Source organism: Lates calcarifer, linkage group LG23, assembly GCF_001640805.2.
Source record: "Lates calcarifer isolate ASB-BC8 linkage group LG23, TLL_Latcal_v3, whole genome shotgun sequence".
In the NCBI taxonomy this organism is placed as follows: domain Eukaryota; kingdom Metazoa; phylum Chordata; class Actinopteri; family Centropomidae; genus Lates; species Lates calcarifer.
The window spans coordinates 7,363,370-7,380,290 of record NC_066855.1 but is presented as its reverse complement, the minus strand read 5'-3'; the positions used below and the strand labels follow the sequence as shown (position 1 = coordinate 7,380,290).

General features: G+C 43.7%; 1 protein-coding gene across 3 annotated transcripts in view; it reads left to right on the top strand.

Moving 5' to 3' along the window:
• Positions 1-16,921, top strand: part of rhbdl1 (rhomboid, veinlet-like 1 (Drosophila)) — a 54,264-nt gene that overhangs the window by 13,929 nt on the left and 23,414 nt on the right. For all 3 annotated transcript variants that reach the window (XM_051066184.1, XM_018681801.2, XM_018681800.2), the window contains 4 exons: positions 7,690-7,848; positions 15,325-15,549; positions 16,518-16,666; positions 16,781-16,893. In XM_051066184.1, coding sequence (XP_050922141.1) covers positions 7,783-7,848; positions 15,325-15,549; positions 16,518-16,666; positions 16,781-16,893 — 553 coding nt within the window. In that variant the 5' untranslated portion in view covers positions 7,690-7,782. The remainder of the gene's footprint in view (positions 1-7,689; positions 7,849-15,324; positions 15,550-16,517; positions 16,667-16,780; positions 16,894-16,921) is intronic.

Genomic DNA, 16,921 nt, shown 5'->3' with positions numbered 1-16,921 from the left:
GGGGGCTAGGAGCTGATGTTAGGATTGATAGCAAGGGCTGTTTAATGAGAGCATGAGACAACATGACGGACGCGAGCATCATGGAGCCATGTGGGCCCCGAGAATGTGAGGTCAGATCATGAGCCACAGCAGCAGGAGGAGGAGGAGGAGGGGAGGGGGGCCATCATGTCATGGTTTATAGAAGGAATAAGGGGAGGGAGGGCAAATAGATTGATGGATGTATGAATGAATGTGTAGATGGATTTGATTATTGTATTCTCTGTTTGAACAATGAAAGTGAAAATCATGTAATAATGGTCAGTCATCAAAGAGAAGTCCTATAGCTGCTGCATTAGTGTTTGCAGCAGTCATGCTGTACGTGCATGGATGTGTGTATCTGCACCTGTGGGTGCTTTTTCCCTGTGCATACTCAAATCCAGCCTTATCATCTTAGGGTAAAAAAAACAAAGATTGCAACATTATTCAGCTTTTCATTTCTGAGGGTCAAGCTCAGTAGACAGTTCCTGTGAAGCCCCGGTCAGTTTATGTGTATTTTTTTTTTTATTTTTATTTTTCTTTAAAATAGAAACTGTGATTTGGCTTTAAACTTTTCCCTCTTTTTTAGCCCCGTCATTGAAGATGATTGCCAAGAACAAACATAGTGTTGGTGGCCATATTTAGGCTGGTGAAAAATGTTCCTCTTGGCATCTGGTTTCTTAGAGTTGTCTACCCGAGCTGCAGCTCTTGCTGCCAAATCAGATCTGTGTTTGAGTTTAGCTTTGGTCTACCATCTCCAAAATTAACAAACCAAAATGGATTTGTAGGCAGATTCTACCAAGAAAGCACGTGTGTGCTTGGCTAGTGCTTCCTCAAGACATATGTGATTTTATGTGTGTGTGTGTGTTTCCAGCTCTACTCTGTGTCTGGTATTTAACTCTTGGCTTTCCAATGTGTCTCCTGTTTTTGAGCTGGCCTGTTGGGGTTTCGGTTGATTGGCAGATAGATTGGGCAATCATTCTTTCCAAGAGGGAGAAATTGATTATCTGCTGCAGGGTTTAGGGGTCACGAGTGGCCCATCAGCATCGCATTGATCAACAAACCCAAGAGCCTCTGGGAGACGTGTGTGTGATCATGTGCACAGTTGCATTTTTATGAATGTGTGTGTTTTTATAACAAGTGGAGGAAGCCTGTGTGGGTTGAGTGAGAAGATGCTTTGTGGTCACACCGGTGAGTCATTTACTGTATGAGCACTACGGTGGTAACAACTACTTAGTGATATCCCAACAATACATATTCTTCACAGATGCATTTTAAATGCAGTATCAGAGGCTGACTCATCTGTGTCAATATACATTTTCGATGTAGCAGGTTGTTGGGCTTGAGATGAAGCCAATATTTCCACACTGTAAACGCCTGGTTGTTTTATTGATTGTGGGCTTTACTCTGCATGTGCCAGCATGTTCATATAGGCAGTTTGCAAGGCTACAGTTGAGCAGGCCGCAGCCCTATTATGCTCAAGTCTAGACCAAATCGCTCACACTGGCTGACAACAGGATTTTTTCCACCTTTGGGACTCCATGCGGCAGCCTTTGATTTGGAAAAGGTCTCTCTAATTAAACTAGAATGAAGTTAAATCTGCCAACAGCTTTTGGACTGCAAACAGGCAAGCTTGTTTTTAACAAAGCCCCGCACGCCTGCCTAAACACCGGGCACTTTTTTTCTCATCTTTATCCAGGAAAATGTTTTGCATAGCACGCCTCATGTTTTTGCAGCTCTGCCCTCCACATTTACGTCACCACATTCAGTGAAGGCTTCCCACAATGACCATAGGATCACATCAGCCTCCAAGCAAATCCACAAGAACAACTGGAGGTCAAGTGCTTTGCTTAAAGGCATCTTAAGTGTAGTTGTTTGTGAAGTGAAAGGATTACTGTCACTGTCACTGCTTAGTTTTTCATAATCCAGGGTTTTGAACCTGCAGCCTTACACCTTTTTTATAAAAAATTTGATTTAAGCTACCACAGGCTCAGCATTTCCTTCAGCCAAACATACATCAGATGTTAAAACCACTCAACTTTAATGCTTTTGGGGTTGCCTGGAGTTTCCCAAAATCAATATGGGATGTTTTGCACCAAAAGAAAACTGGACGCGTCTAGTTTACTGTATCAGAGCACTGCAGGTCTAAAGCAGAGGGGTATTGCAGCCCTGTCACACTGAACCACATGAAAATGCTGCAGGGGGAGAGAAGAAGAAAGCAACAGTGGCAACATGAGTGAGTTTATTAGTCTTTGTCTGCAGGAGGTTGCAATGCTGAGCTCAGGCTATTTCTGGCCTATGCGGGCTTACACATATGCTCATGATCAGAGTACACACACACACACACTCTGATACAGCTTCTCTGATAGTCTTTCTATTGCAGTGCCACTGATAAGACAACTTGATGGTCAGTAGCACTCAGCTGCTAAAGTACACTGTCATTAGTCACTGAATATCTCCTGCATGTACCATTCATTTCTTATCTGGCTTATTTATATCCCTCCCATAAGGACTTGGGGTTCTGAATACTATTCTGACATATTTATGTCAAGTAGAAAGAATAAGGCTCTTATACTCTGTCCCCTTTCATCATTCTCTGATGCTGATTTGCATTGAGTATTTGAAAATTCCCCTGGCTGTTTGTGCCATGTTTAAACGCCAGGAAATGTAGTTAGATGATTGTTTGCATCAAGGAAAATTCCTTGGATGTCTCTCCTCAGAAGTCTCCACTTGAAGAGAGAGAGTGGTTTGGATCTCAGGGCCATCATACTGCAGGGCCACGGTGGTGAGGTTTGAGCGTAATGATGGCCACGGCAGTGCAGAACATGCGTTGTGATAATTACAGAGTCAGTGGCCCAGTTGTTGGTGAACACCAGTGAGTCCTGAGGGCAGCAGAGACAATTCAAAGGATTTTTATCTGATGCTATGCAAATATCTGGGCCCTGTAAATGCCACTGCCCTCTGCAGATACACAGCCACATTCAGGCTTGACAGTCTTGTTCACAGAGACCAAAGTCGTCTGTAGTCTTGGCTCCGTGTCACTAGGTTAGCACTGTGGGAACTGTAGGAACTATACTGGTGCTGCTGCTGCATTCCCATCTTATGGAAGTTACAATCACCAATTTTCCAATGAGTAAATACTGTTTGTTCAACCTCCAGAATCAACCTATCAAATTCCAACTCCAGTCACATGATCAAATGTGTGATCAAAACAACATTTTGGCAACTAAAATTATATTAGGACTGTTTTTTACTCTTGCTTTTGACACCACAAAGGTATTGTAAAAAGGACTGGTGTTATAAGCTGTAGCTTCAGCTTACACCTTTTCAGTACTTTACTGTACTGGTTTAATGGGAGTAATTGCCTGTCTCATAATTTTCCTATTGTGTATAAATTAATTACAGACAAAATGCTTCTGTTGTGATTTGGGATAAGTGGTGCTTATTGCTGAAGTGTGTACAAACGTGACATATTCAAATTTAATGTGAGTTGTATAGTAGAAGGTAATAAGATTTAGGCCTACTTCTTAGAATTATTTCCATTATCAATTATCTGTGATGGACTGGTGATCTGACCAGGATGTACCCCGCCTTTCACCCAGTGTCAGTTGGGATAGGCTCTAGCCCCCTGTGACCCAAGCAGTATAGATAATGAATGAATTCATTAATCAGTTGTTTTTTTGATCAGATGTTTGTCAGAAAACAGTAAATATTGCCCTTCCTACAACTCAGGGTGATGTCTTCAGATGGACTTTTTTATCCGATCACCAGTTCAAAACCAAATTATGATAAAAAGACAAATAAAACAGACAATATGCACAGTTAAGAAGCTGGAAGTACACGCTGTATTTTTGGCATTTTCTGTCATCATCTAATCGTTTGTTTCTGTGCTCATCAGATTACCTTTATCAACAGAAGATCCTGATAAAACATAAATGAGAATTTTGCCAATTTGAGCTAACAATGAAGGTGAATGTATGCAAGTTGTAACCATGGGGATCTAACTATATCTATTTTCTGCTCCATATGATCTGACTGCAGCACTTGCAACAACTCTATTAGTGCTACTTACAGAGGTCCTTTTCAGTGGTTGTGTCAGTATTCTGCATCTAGGTTGACAGGATTGGCTGTGTTTCAGCCCCACTGGCTGAACTTCTATCATGTCTCACATGTTTTTTTTTGTGGTTTCTCCCCAAGCTGGAGGTTTGGTTCTTGAGCCCCCTGTGGAACAGACTGATAAGTCAGTCGTGGGCTGGGGTCAGTCTGAGTCGTTGCGCTGAAGGTAATAGAGGTTTCGGGGGTTAACACTGAGATCATTCCCCCGCAGTCAGCATTCCACTCCTCTTTGCCCTCGTCCTGCTCCTCATACTCATTTATACATTTTCATCCTGTCTTGTCCACCCTCCCCCAGCCCCCCACTTGCTCTTGAACCAGCCAAGTTTGGTTGCCCTCTCTCTGCCTCAACTCCTCCATGTTCCATCCATAATCCTCCGCCCCGCCTACCTTTACATCTAAACCCTGCCTTTGTCTTATTACCACTTCATTCTTATCTCACTGGTCTCTCTCACTTCTATTTTTTCCTTTCCTTCTCAGGCATCTATATCCTTCCCTCTTTTCATCGTCTCCTTCCCTCTCACCCTCTTTTGTGTCTTGCCTTTGCCTCTCAAACACCAATATGTCGGGGGTGAAAAAAGGGGGTGCGGGGGGGAATGCAAGAAAGGGATGACACGCAGGCGACTTGTAACCATGGCAACGCATGCAGCTTGTCAAAGTGTCGCCCTCACCAGTGTTGGATCGCTTCAATAACTGCTTCCCTCTCTGCCTTTTTCCTTCCTTCTCCCAAACCCTTTCGCCCCCCCCCATTCACGCACATCACCAGTGTGCCCAGGAAAAAAAAGAAGCTCTTCTTGCCAACACTCATTCATCTCAGTGTACCTCATCTCGCTAATTGATAACCCTAATTGGGTACAAGAACCAATCCTCCACCTCCTTGTATCCTCAGCAGACAGTCTCCCCTGTGTGACGTGCTTCCTGAATAAGGTCAGACTACGAGGGAGAGTAGTATCTGCGCAGTGTGACAGCTCAGCGTCAACACTTGGTTTGCCTAAGTGTGCACAGCCTTATACAGTGTGCCACTGTGTCTGAGACTGTGCTTCTGCTGTATATGTAGTGATGTGCTGACATATGGAGGCTGACAGTTATCAGACGTCCCCAGTGTGGCTCTCTGTTCCCCCTGTCAGCCCGGGCTGAGCCAGGAGCACATTAGAATCTGATCTATCTCCCCTCTGTGGCAAGTGGATGCAGAGCACTGGAGTGTGTCACAGCCCTCTTATAGGAGAGAGAAGAAGAGGACTCACTGCCTGCCTGCTGGGCTAGGCATACGCACAGAATAACAGCATTTTTATTCTCTCTGCGTTTTCGTTTCATTTCTGTCTCCTCTTTGGCTGTCTGTGTTCTACTTTCCTCTCTCTTTTCATACCTTCTCCTCCTCCCACCGTTCCTTTAATTTAAACATTTCTCATTTCTTACATTCTGCTGACTGACCGACCACCCACCTCTCTCTCCCATTCTCCACCTCTTGCCTCTCTGCTGCCTGTTTTTTTGTGCTTTCTCGTTCCCCTGTATTCTCTACATGTCATCCTGGCGCCCTACACGTCTCCAGCACTGGCCATATCTGCACCATTTTGCTGAGCTCTCCTCAAGGGAAGAATGGGGCCGTGTTTTAACAAACGTCCGTGGAACGCACAGTTAAAGGGATTATCTAAAAATAGACCAGGGCCTGTTTTCTTTCGCATCTTGGCTCATTTTTATTCGAGATTTCGGTTTTACGTGCAACTCACGTTGTCGTGAGATCGCTGTCTGTCAAGCTTTACCAACTAGGAGCTGAGTGTTGAAGTTACAGTGAGATTTGTGATGGACAAATCTGTGGATTTTGTGTTTCATTTGCAAACAGTCCTCACTCAGACACTGTACATGATGTGAAGAGTGTTATCACACAATCATTGTTTATATTGGATATAGACAATTTTTTTCCTCTGTTGATAGTTGTGTTAGCATAGAGCATTGTAAAAGTATCATAACTAACAAAATCCCTTTGCTTACATCAACCAGCAGTGGGAAAACACTCATTCTGAGTCAAGCATCATCAAAACTAACCCATTAGTTCCTGCCTCCACTGCACTCTCCCAGGTGAATAAATACATAAGTGTTCAGGGGAATGAAAAAGGCAGATTAAATGCAATTAAAGGGTTGCTTGTGTTCAACTAGATGACTGTAAAACCCCTGGAAACAGTGTAGGGGGAAGAAAAGCACATACACTAAACATGTTCAGAAGGAGATTGATCTACTTTGCTTCCTTGCAGAGCAGTGGAGCTTTAACCTCTGAGCCTCCTGCAGTAGAGACTGACACGGCGCAGCGTAGTTTAATGCTGCTTTTCTCATGCAGCTGGTGTAACACCTTTGTCTAACCGTGTCGGAGCAGGCCCGGTCCGGACTAAGGCGGCCTAAACAGGATTCTTCTCGTGGACTCATGACATGGGCAACGATGATCCAGCACAACTGACTCCACACTGACGCAACATCTGAAAGCTCACTCCTCCCTGGGGCAACAAGAGGCTGTTGGTTTACTATCCGAAACCTAATGAGGCTGTGTTAGCATTCAGGAAACAGTAAAATGAGAAGCAGCGAGGGCGCCTTCCATGTGGTCTCTTTGTACTGCTCCAGATTGTCCACAGGCACATTTTCACAAACACAGTCAGATGCACTAAGGAGAGCTGGCATGAGAAATTAACACTCCATAGGAGAGCAATTGAGTTTGCATTTAAGAGGAGAAGGTAGAGGAAGAAAATCAAGTAATAAGTATGTGGAGCTACTTCCCAGAAAACCCACATTACATAAACCAAGCTTAGATACACACCCTATACTTTACAAGCCATTTTTAACCTGGCGCTATTTTAGACAACTACGCTCAGCCATTTTTATGACACTCTCCCGCTTAAATCAATTACGAGGAGCAGCACTGGCATGAGGCATCAGCAGTAATAACCCGTGGGGCTGTGGGTCTCAGTGAGTGAGTGGTGATTATAAAAACCACACAGACTGTGAGCTGCAAATGTGACCGAGGACAGACCGACACAGTCAAATGAAGCATCCACTCAGAAACAAAGACTGAAAAGTCAACCTCATTTAATGCTGGAGAATGTGGATGTGTTTTTTTTTCTGCAGGTCACTGAATATTAGAATGACATGCCCGCCTGTCTTCTCTCGCTGCTCCCAACAACAACAACCATCTTGCTTAGCTTTTGCAGACCTGCTCTTATAATGAGGTTGAATGGGGCATTTTCTCAAGGCAGGTCTAATTCTAGATCACCTAGCATCATAGAGACCACACGGCTTAATTAATACAGGCGTCACTGTCTGAGCTTATGCCATCAGCCCTGTAGCTCCAATTTGTCTTTATGAGAGTCTGTTGTGTCTCTGTGTATAAATATCTCAGCTGTCTGTTACTGATGCATTCTCCCTCAGGGCAAACTGTCACTTCATCTCTGCAGTGTTACTTATTATTAAAAAACTATTAAAGCAGAAACAACATCTTCTCTGCAACTGTTTTTATTCAAATGGTCTGATAGTAGGCTGCTGTTTTTTTTTGTGTGTGTGTGTGTGTTTTTTTTCCAGCTGGACCCAGAGAACACCGGTTTCATTGCAGTGGAGAACTTCACCAGCTTGGTGGAGCACCATGAGCTGCAGCTGGACCCGTCCAAACTGGACATGCTGTTAGCCCTCGTCCAGAGCAATGAAGAGGGACAGGTGTGCTACCAGGAGCTCATCGAGCTGGTGAGTGGAAATCAAATGCATGCGCACACAGAGACAGATAGTGACACGCAGGAAGATACATTCCTGTCCTGCAACACACACACACACACACACACGTTTCCACACATACTCAGACTTTTGTTGGATTTCAGAAAGGTTATAGAATTGATTCAGACAGAGCCAGAAAGCTCCGCAGTGGCAAAAAATTGACTCGACCATTCAGGTCGTTGTCCTGCAAAAGGAGGATCAATCTTTCCAGTTAATGTGTCGGTAAATCCAGACACTTAACCTCGCAAGCCGTGCGCAGCAAGTACAAGAAAACGCCCACACCAAGCTGATAGAGCGACAGTATTAAAGCAACAGATTTTATTTATCATTAGTGATATATTCAAACACAACTCAGCGACCTGCTTTGCACCATCTTGTATGAAAGACTGATACTGTGCATTAAAATGTTTTATATACAAATGTGAGAATAGTCCATACGCTATAATATTCTCTTAACTACAGCTGCAGATGCTTTGCTTTGAATCAGTTTTTGTCCTTCTGCTCTGCTTTGAATTTTAGGTCAGGTTCTTCTTTCTCCTCCTCCTCATTCACCCCCTCTTCACCTATCTGTGTTTACAATGGTGCATCTATTACAAATTGATGTAGAGTTTTATATGTGAAAGGCTGATTCTCTTCAAGCACGTAGATGAGCCTTGATGCCTTTGGCTCCTGGCACCATACGGGTGTAAGCACCGTGATTAATTCAGCGCAGTGCAATACCTGGCATATTTTCACTTCCTTAAGCTCATTTACCCCCTCTCTCTTTCTCATGCTTTCTTTCTCTATTTATCTGCCTATCTGTTTTTTTTTCATCTCTGTCTGTGTTGTGCTACCTATGGTTTGTGATGAAGGCCACATGAGGCCACTCAGTTTGGAGCAGGAGTCAGTTCTGTGGTTGCTACAGTGAAATCATTTTAGAGGTGATGCTCCTACACCAGCCATCCCTCTTGCAAGTACAGCTCTCTTCACCTGCCGTTCTTCAAGTGTTGTTATTTATTAATTTTTTTTGATCATCTCATTTCAGTGCATTCTCATCCTCAACCCTCCCTTTTTCTGAAGCCATGTAATATCATCCCCCTTTATTTTGAACCTGCCTCCTTGAACCTTCAGATCTCATTTCCTTCTCTTTCATTCTACACTCCTTGAGCATATGTTAGGTGGAAAAAAAAGCCCTGCCTCGCCTCTGACGGCATCAGGGAGACACTTTTAAAATTGCCCATCAGCCAAATGCAAATTGCCTTCGATTAGCCCAGCATCAGTAGTAGCAGGCAGTAATCTGAGGTAATTTGAGAACGCCTATGCCTCACACAGATATTGACCCTCAGGTCTGATTGTAAAGATTTTGTCTGCTGCACGCATGTGAACACACATAGACCATACCCGCATATCTGCACATGCATACAATTTGCATATAATTAATTATTAATTAATGCAGCCACCCACTTCCTCTCTGTCTGTCTCATTGGTCCCCTCTCCCTGGTATACGCACACACACGCTGTCTCAAATGCAGACAGACTCTCATTCATACACATGAGCGCTGCCAGTACAGATTTGCTGACTAATTTAGAGGGGTCTCCAAATGTTGATGTGAATCTGGCCTCCCGTCGCACAGCATGTGATGCGTGAGCTCCGCAGGTCTCTGTTCTCTGGGACGAGCTCCAGGCTGCCGCGGGGGGAAAGTGGCGCATGTAGCATGACATTTTCAACCAGGTCATCAGCAAACACCTCCGGCCTTCTCTCTCCCCCCGCCCCATCCTGCTGCTGCTGCTGCTGCTCTTTATAATCTCTCCAGTTGCCTCATTTTCTTTAGTTAAGTAGCACGCCACAGTGTGTGACAGATGACAGTTGCATTTTTCATTTGGAGAGTTCAGTGCTGCCATTATATTACAGACATTGCCAAAAGTCTGGTGTCTGTATTGATTTGTGGTCTGGCCCCGGCAGAGGATGGAACTCCCCTGCACATTATTAAAATGGACATGTCAAGGTGGAGAGAGCTTGTGTGAATGTGTGTGTGCGCTCAGCCCGTGCCTTTTCCATTCTTTCAGCCCACAAGCTGTTGAGATTTCTCTCAGTTGTGTCTCTAACAGGCGTGTTCGACATTTTTCTGATTTGTTGTTCTACTTTCACTCAGTGCAGCCGTGAATCCGCGCTGCTTCTCTCGACCTCAGTGGGTGTAAATGTGTTTGAATCGCACCGTTAGGCAACAGCTCCTCTGGTGTCTGCGTGCGAGCGCGTGTGAGTGGTGTGTGTGTGTGTGTGTGTGTGTGTGTGTGTGTGTGTGTGTGTGTGTGTGTGTGTGTGTGTTTCTGTGTGTAAGTACAAGACCAGTCTCTGACATCGCTCATGTTCAACCCATCTTTCATGCAGGGCGATCTTAGCCAGAGAACTCCATCAGTTCAGCCAGAGGGGTGAATAAGTAACACTCTGCTAAAACCTCTCTTGGGGGGCTGTGAGCACACACACACACACACACACACACACACCACACACACACACACACCACACACACACACACACACACACACGTTCACTCATACATATACACTCACAAAGAGTATAGGTCTGTATCTGACTACTAATCCACATTTGCACAGAGAATCCCACACAGGAAGACAACCAGCACATTTTACACATGGTGACACATTTCCACGCAATTACACACAGCCGTTTTCTCGATGCAGGAGGCCGAGAGACACCCGAGGTGTCAAAGTGCACACATGGTTAGGGCTCTAATGTGGATGATTCTGTGATAGACGAGCATCTGTTTATCAGTTGAGGGTAAAACTGGGCCATCCCTGAAGTCGGATATATTCCTACGTGTGTAATTGTGCACGTATCGATTTCTTTAAAGAGAGTCCTCCGATGCTATCATGTAACAGCTTGTGTAATTGAAGAAGTGTGTCATTGTTTTCCTTCGGGTGGTAATTTGGTTAATGTTCGACGGAGATCCAAAATGGCTGCCATGGTTAATTACACGGGTGGAGGGTGTTTTTTTTTAGAGATTATGGCGGGAGATGCTCTTTGTTCTCATTGGAGGATTTTAAAGCCGTTGCTTTCTGCCTCATTTTTTACCCTTCTGCCCAAATGTTGCACTTACATTTTCTGTTCCCTCAGGACGTATAGTTAGAGAAACACTTATGTAATTTCTATTCAAATTCCCTGCTTTAAATTGAGTGAATCTTTTGTGATGTTTAAAGCAGCATTGCCAGAGAGAGCACTTACAGACAGCAGATCTGAACTTTGGTCACAATCTAGTCAAGAGATACTCTGCAAATAAAAGATAAACACTATTTTAAAGTTTCAAGTAATTTCAAGTTACATTAAGCGCCCGCAGTGCACCTGTCTCCATGGACACAGATGCTACCTATCAACATCACATCCCACACCAAACTCAATTCAAGGCTTTCTGTTTTAGAAGGGTTGCCAGCTAAAAGTGATGCACTTTGCTTAAGTGTCCTGGAGAGAAGGTTGTTGTTTTTTTTTTTCCTCCCCCGACTTTTAGCATCACAATTATTAAACCATAAAGAAAGTAAGGAACTGCTGAGGGAAAAAAATAAGGTGGACTCTCATTTTAAAAGGATTTGGGCAAGAAAGAACCTGAGTATCTGGGTCAGTGTAGAATCAGTGAGGCTGAGATCTGCAGTGATTTAGATTCTGCTGTGAGAGGGCATGTATCTGAGAGAGAGAGAGCGAGAGAGCAAGGGAGGGTTTGGTCTTCTGAATGACTCACAAATTAGAGAGTAAATGGATACAGTGACACTGTTGGCCTGGTGGTGGTGAATCACTATGTAAGCTCAGTTAATTGGCACAATATTCTAATATTCTAATAATGATAAAAGATTTATTGTGCATGTGTGCGTGTCTACAAAAGGTGAGTGAAAGATGGTCACCACTGTAAACTCAGAGAAAAATCAGAATGGTTTATGGATCTTTTTGCATCTGCAGTGCAGACGCCTGAATGGCCTTTAAACCACATTTTTTAAAATTGTTATTACTAATTAGTATTGAGCTGTGCGGTATTGACCATGTGGTGTGGCTAATTAATCCATCAAGGACAATTGACTAAAGCTGAGAGCAGCATGTACAGTAGGCAACACACAGCTACCAAGAGGAGGAGGATGGACCCTTGCTGTTTGACACTCACACACACACACACACTCTCTGCTGTCAGCTTGGCTCATTCAGCCATCCCTAAAGGGGACTACTATCTTTATCTTTGTGCTCTCAGCCTCAGCATCAATTATTCCCTGGCAGACGTTGCCTCGTCAGGGAACTTCCACCTTTACTGATGCACAAGTCAGAGGTACCCCCCACACCCCCCCCACCCCCGCCTTCCTCACCTCCACCTCCCTCCAACGTTTCATGTGATGTCATGTGATTTTTCTGTTGCTCCTCTCAGCACATTAATCTCAAGTTTCAGATGCTCATGTGTGCCCTATTGTCTGTTCGCTGTCGCTCTCCTGTTGTCGCTTCAAAAGGCTGCTAATGCTCACTGTAGAGGCAGCAGTCCTGCATGTCAGAGGAGGCAAAGCAGAATGACAGCTATGCTTAGCTGTGTCTCGGGGGGTGTGGGAGGGGTGGGAGAAATTTTCACAGAGTCAGTATGAATGGGAGAGAATGCAGCAGGAGGTGGAGAGGCAGCAGGTGTTGTCACTGTGCCAAACACCGATTAAATAAATTCAGAAACAAAGATTTCATTTAGAGAAGAAAGCCAACAGAGGAAGAAAACACAATTATATTTAAATCCTTTAACCTCCCCTCTCTATTCCACCCCTGCTCTTCATATAAACACACATCTTCTTTTTCATTGTAATTTCAACAATATGAAGATGTTTAGAGTGAGAGAGGATGTGTCTCGCCTTCACTGTCCACCGGTGGCCTCCAGAATCTGTAAATTGGGCTCACCCAGGCAAGCATCTCATCTTCCCTTCTTAATTTCCCCCTCTCTGCCTTCTAATGTCCCTCTACTCCTCTTCCTCTGCTTTCATTCCCTGCCTCAAGTATAGTATAATTGCATTTTCCAGGCCTGATTTCCATACTAAATATGCATCTCTCCATCTGCGGGAGAGCCAGCAGCCCAGCTCAACGTCGCTCTGGTTGTCACTGTGCAACAGGCCCTCGCACACTCACCGTACAACCACTGGTGTCACAAGTACCCACAGTTAGGGTAGTTACCACGTCCTGCTCTGCTAACTTCCAAAAGGGATCAGTACTTTTTCTCCTGTTTTTCCTTAGTGATTTCTTGAAAAGGAAAAAAAGGGCAGTCACTCCATTTGTGGAGCAATCTGTTCATTACTTCTTCATTATTTGCTCATTTATTTGCAGTCTTTGTCCTCGAGTATGTTTAGCTCATTAGCTTTTATAGATTTTGACCCACAATTTCTTTCATTATGCCCCCTGCTGTGTCTACATATAATGAGTCTACAAGCAGCAGGACCTGCTTAATGAATTACGAATGCGGTGCTTTAATGGTAGGTTGCATTTCCTACAGACCCCTTCCAGAGGTTTCATTCATTTTCACATGAAGCTGCCATATTGTCTGAGGTTACTATTATGAGGAACCTATACACGTGGTCTACTGATGTTGATTTCTGCTGTTAACAGTGGCAGCTGCTGCCCACATGCCCTCTTTCTTCTTCCGTCACTGCTTTTCCTGGAAACTCATTTTCACAAAGTGTCAAATCACATCATAACATCGCAGATAATTGCTTAGTCAGCCAGTTGTCCTCAAAGGAGAGGTATTGTTTTAGCTGCGCTGGAGACATCGGCCATCTGGCTCTGCATTTGAGTATCAGCCGTTAAATAAATCTTACCTGTGAAGCAGCAAGACATGCTTGTTGTCTGTAAGGAAATACAGATATTGACTCTAAAGGATCCCTGCTAGCTGGTCAGACTGTATTTTCAGTGGTAACTCTGGTGGAAAAGAACCCTCTGTGTTGTTATCCCGACAGTTCTCTGCCTCAGCTGTCAAAAATAGTGGCATTAGGATAGTTTTCATCCTAAGCCTCTATTAGAGAACTTATCAAGAGTTAGTCCTGCTGGCCTGCAGGCTGCTGCAGAACTCCTGCTCGCTAAGCAAACCTGGAGTCTGTGATAACATGAACGCACGCATGCATACAGTACACACACACACACACACACACACTCACTCACACTCTCACTCTCTCTCTCTCTCCCGCTCTCTCTTTCCATGGAATAGTTCCTCTTAACAAAGATTTGCTTTTCAAGGGCAAAATCACTTCAACAGCCCATTTGTTGTGGTGTCTGAGCTGCAATCAACCCTGCCAGCATCACACTTACATTTAGTCTAAATCAAAAACCACTTATACATTATTCAAGATTCTTATCTGCTGTGAATATGCAGCTACAGTTGTGTAAAAAAGTGATCAGAAGTTGTTTATACATGTAACATGGTTTTTATATTAATATTTTAATTGCTGCTAACATTTTTAGAAATCTATTTCTAACGCCAGTAATATAGATCTCCTTAGTATCTCCAAATTTTGGCATTAATTAGAACAAAATCCTCATCTGCCACTCATAATAACAGTATTTTTTGCCACAGTGCACAATGCTCTCAGTATTAGTATTTCATCTTTTATGTCGGCATCACACAGATAGGACTGAAGAGACTGTCAAAGTGTTGAACAAAAAGAATTAGAGCTGTTTTAAGATGCTGATTAGTCATTTTTATCTTTGTTTTGTTCTGTATAAGTGATTCTATTTGGTCAACACATTCAAAAAAAGGCAAACAATGAACACTTGAAACCTAAAAATTACGCATAAATGAAAAGTAAAAATAAAGCTAATTAAAAATAGCAAAAGAGAAACAATGTTAGGACAGAAAAAGTCCTAAAAGAAGATTAGTGTCGTCACCCTCTCCCCTGACTAGTTGGTGATAGAAGTAGGACTTATATAAACTGTGATGCCTTCCCTTGTGAAATCAGTACTTTATGAATGTTGGCTCGTCCCCATCTAGGATGATTAGTCACACTGATGAGCTTCCCTCAGATTATATGAAAAGAAGCTATTCTCCTTTACTGATGTTTGAGCCACTTAGCGTGAGGAAAGTTATGGCTTTAATTGCTAAGATGGGAAATTCAGCAGCAGGCGGTGATCATCCTGGTAAGGTATCTGACAGAAACGCTCATACGGTGATTCGAGACGAGTTTATTGCCAAAAAGACATTAAGTCATCAAGTAGCGAAAAAACAAACACAGCAAATGAATGCAAAGCTGTCTGCTCATTCCTTAAAGCCACAATAAACTAGTCTGTCAGCTGAAAAAATAGTTTCTCATCTATTCTTACAGACATGAGAGTGGTATTGATCTTTTCATCCTAACAGCGGGCAGATGTTTTTTCAAGCTCCCATCAGGCTAATTTGGAAAATAATGCTCCTCATTTCTTCAAGCAGTTGTCCTCAAGATATTTTTTCATGCTTTCCTCAGATGAGCAGCAAACGCTCCAGCAGTTTCCGACGAGCCATCGCCAATGGCCGCCGCACGCTGCAGAGGGAGATCCTGCTGGACGAGACGGGGCTGGGTCTGTACAAACGTTTTGTGCGCTATGTGGCCTATGAGATCCTGCCCTGCGAGACGGACCGACGCTGGTACTTCCACCAGAACCGCCTGTGCCCCCCGCCTGTCTTCATCGCCATTGTCACCATTGTCCAGGTTAGGGGATGACATAATCAGCTTGTCTGAGGGTTCAGTAGATCATGACGTAAATCCTCACTGATTGAGTTTTTTTTTTAAACATTTTGACCCGCAATATTTTACCTGAGACTCAGGCAGTATGTGCTACTAACCCACAACACTGACTTTAGCCTGTTCTGGTGGCTCAGTCGTTCTCCTCAGACCCACTGAAAAGATTTTCTGCCTTTGATCACACGCTTTTACTGAGAGCTTGATATGAGCTGGTAACCCATTTGGGAGTCAGGGGCTTAGTGGGTGCATGTAATGCTGTTCCTCCAAGCTGAAACCCTCAGCCAGCCTGCATGCAGGGATTTTTTTTTCTCTTCAGACACCAATTTTGGAACTTGGAAACCAGGTCAATGAACACCCTGGCCACCACAGTGGCATTAATTGACCTATTATGTTCATTTGTAAAAAATAAAACAAAACAAAAAAACACTAACACGGAAGCCCTCCAGGACCACAGCTGAATGGTCTGGGATTAAGCTGCGAAAATAACCCACAGTTTCTCAACAAAACTTCATCATTTCCCCTGAAATCATCATAATTCTCAGGAAAGAAAGCCAAGTGCTCTTTTAATGCCTCCAAATGGCACTGAATGGTCTGTAATGACAATGAGGATGTGATAATAACAGTTCACATTCATTTTAATTCACAGAGACAATGAGTCATTATTCTATGAAAAGAAATTAATGGAATTGAACCAGATGTGCCTTTTTTTTTCCCTGCGGGCAGTAATTGTCTCCACAAGTCTAATAAGCATCAGCCGAGGAATACAAAAAAAAGAAGAAAATGTCATGTGTCTTTCATAAAACACAGAGGGTTTTTGTTTTGCGGGGCAATTTTTCACCTTTTGTTACCTTTTGTAACAGTCTGCAGTGAGAGAACGTAATGGGTATGTCAGCAAGAACTGACAGTTTGGTGTTGTTTCTGTGTCTCTGTTGCAGATTATCGTCTTCATGTGCTATGGCATCATGCTGAACAAGTGGGTACTGCAGACCTATCAGCCTGACTTCATGAAGAGCCCCCTGGTCTACCATCCCGGCCACCGTGCACAAGTGTGGCGCTTCTTCAGCTACATGTTCATGCACGTTGGGTACGAACCGCCGCTCACCACGCGTTGGTTTCTGCATGGACTGATTTGGTTAAAATCCAGTTGGTGGTTCAATCTCGTTTCCTTTCTGTGCTCTCTCCCTCTCTCTCTCCTCAGTTTGGAGCAGCTGGGATTCAACGCTTTACTGCAGCTGATGATCGGCGTTCCTTTAGAGATGGTCCATGGCATCTTACGAATAAGTCTGCTGTACATGGCAGGAGTGCTGGCCGGTGAGTTTCTTTTTAAGAATTGCCCCTT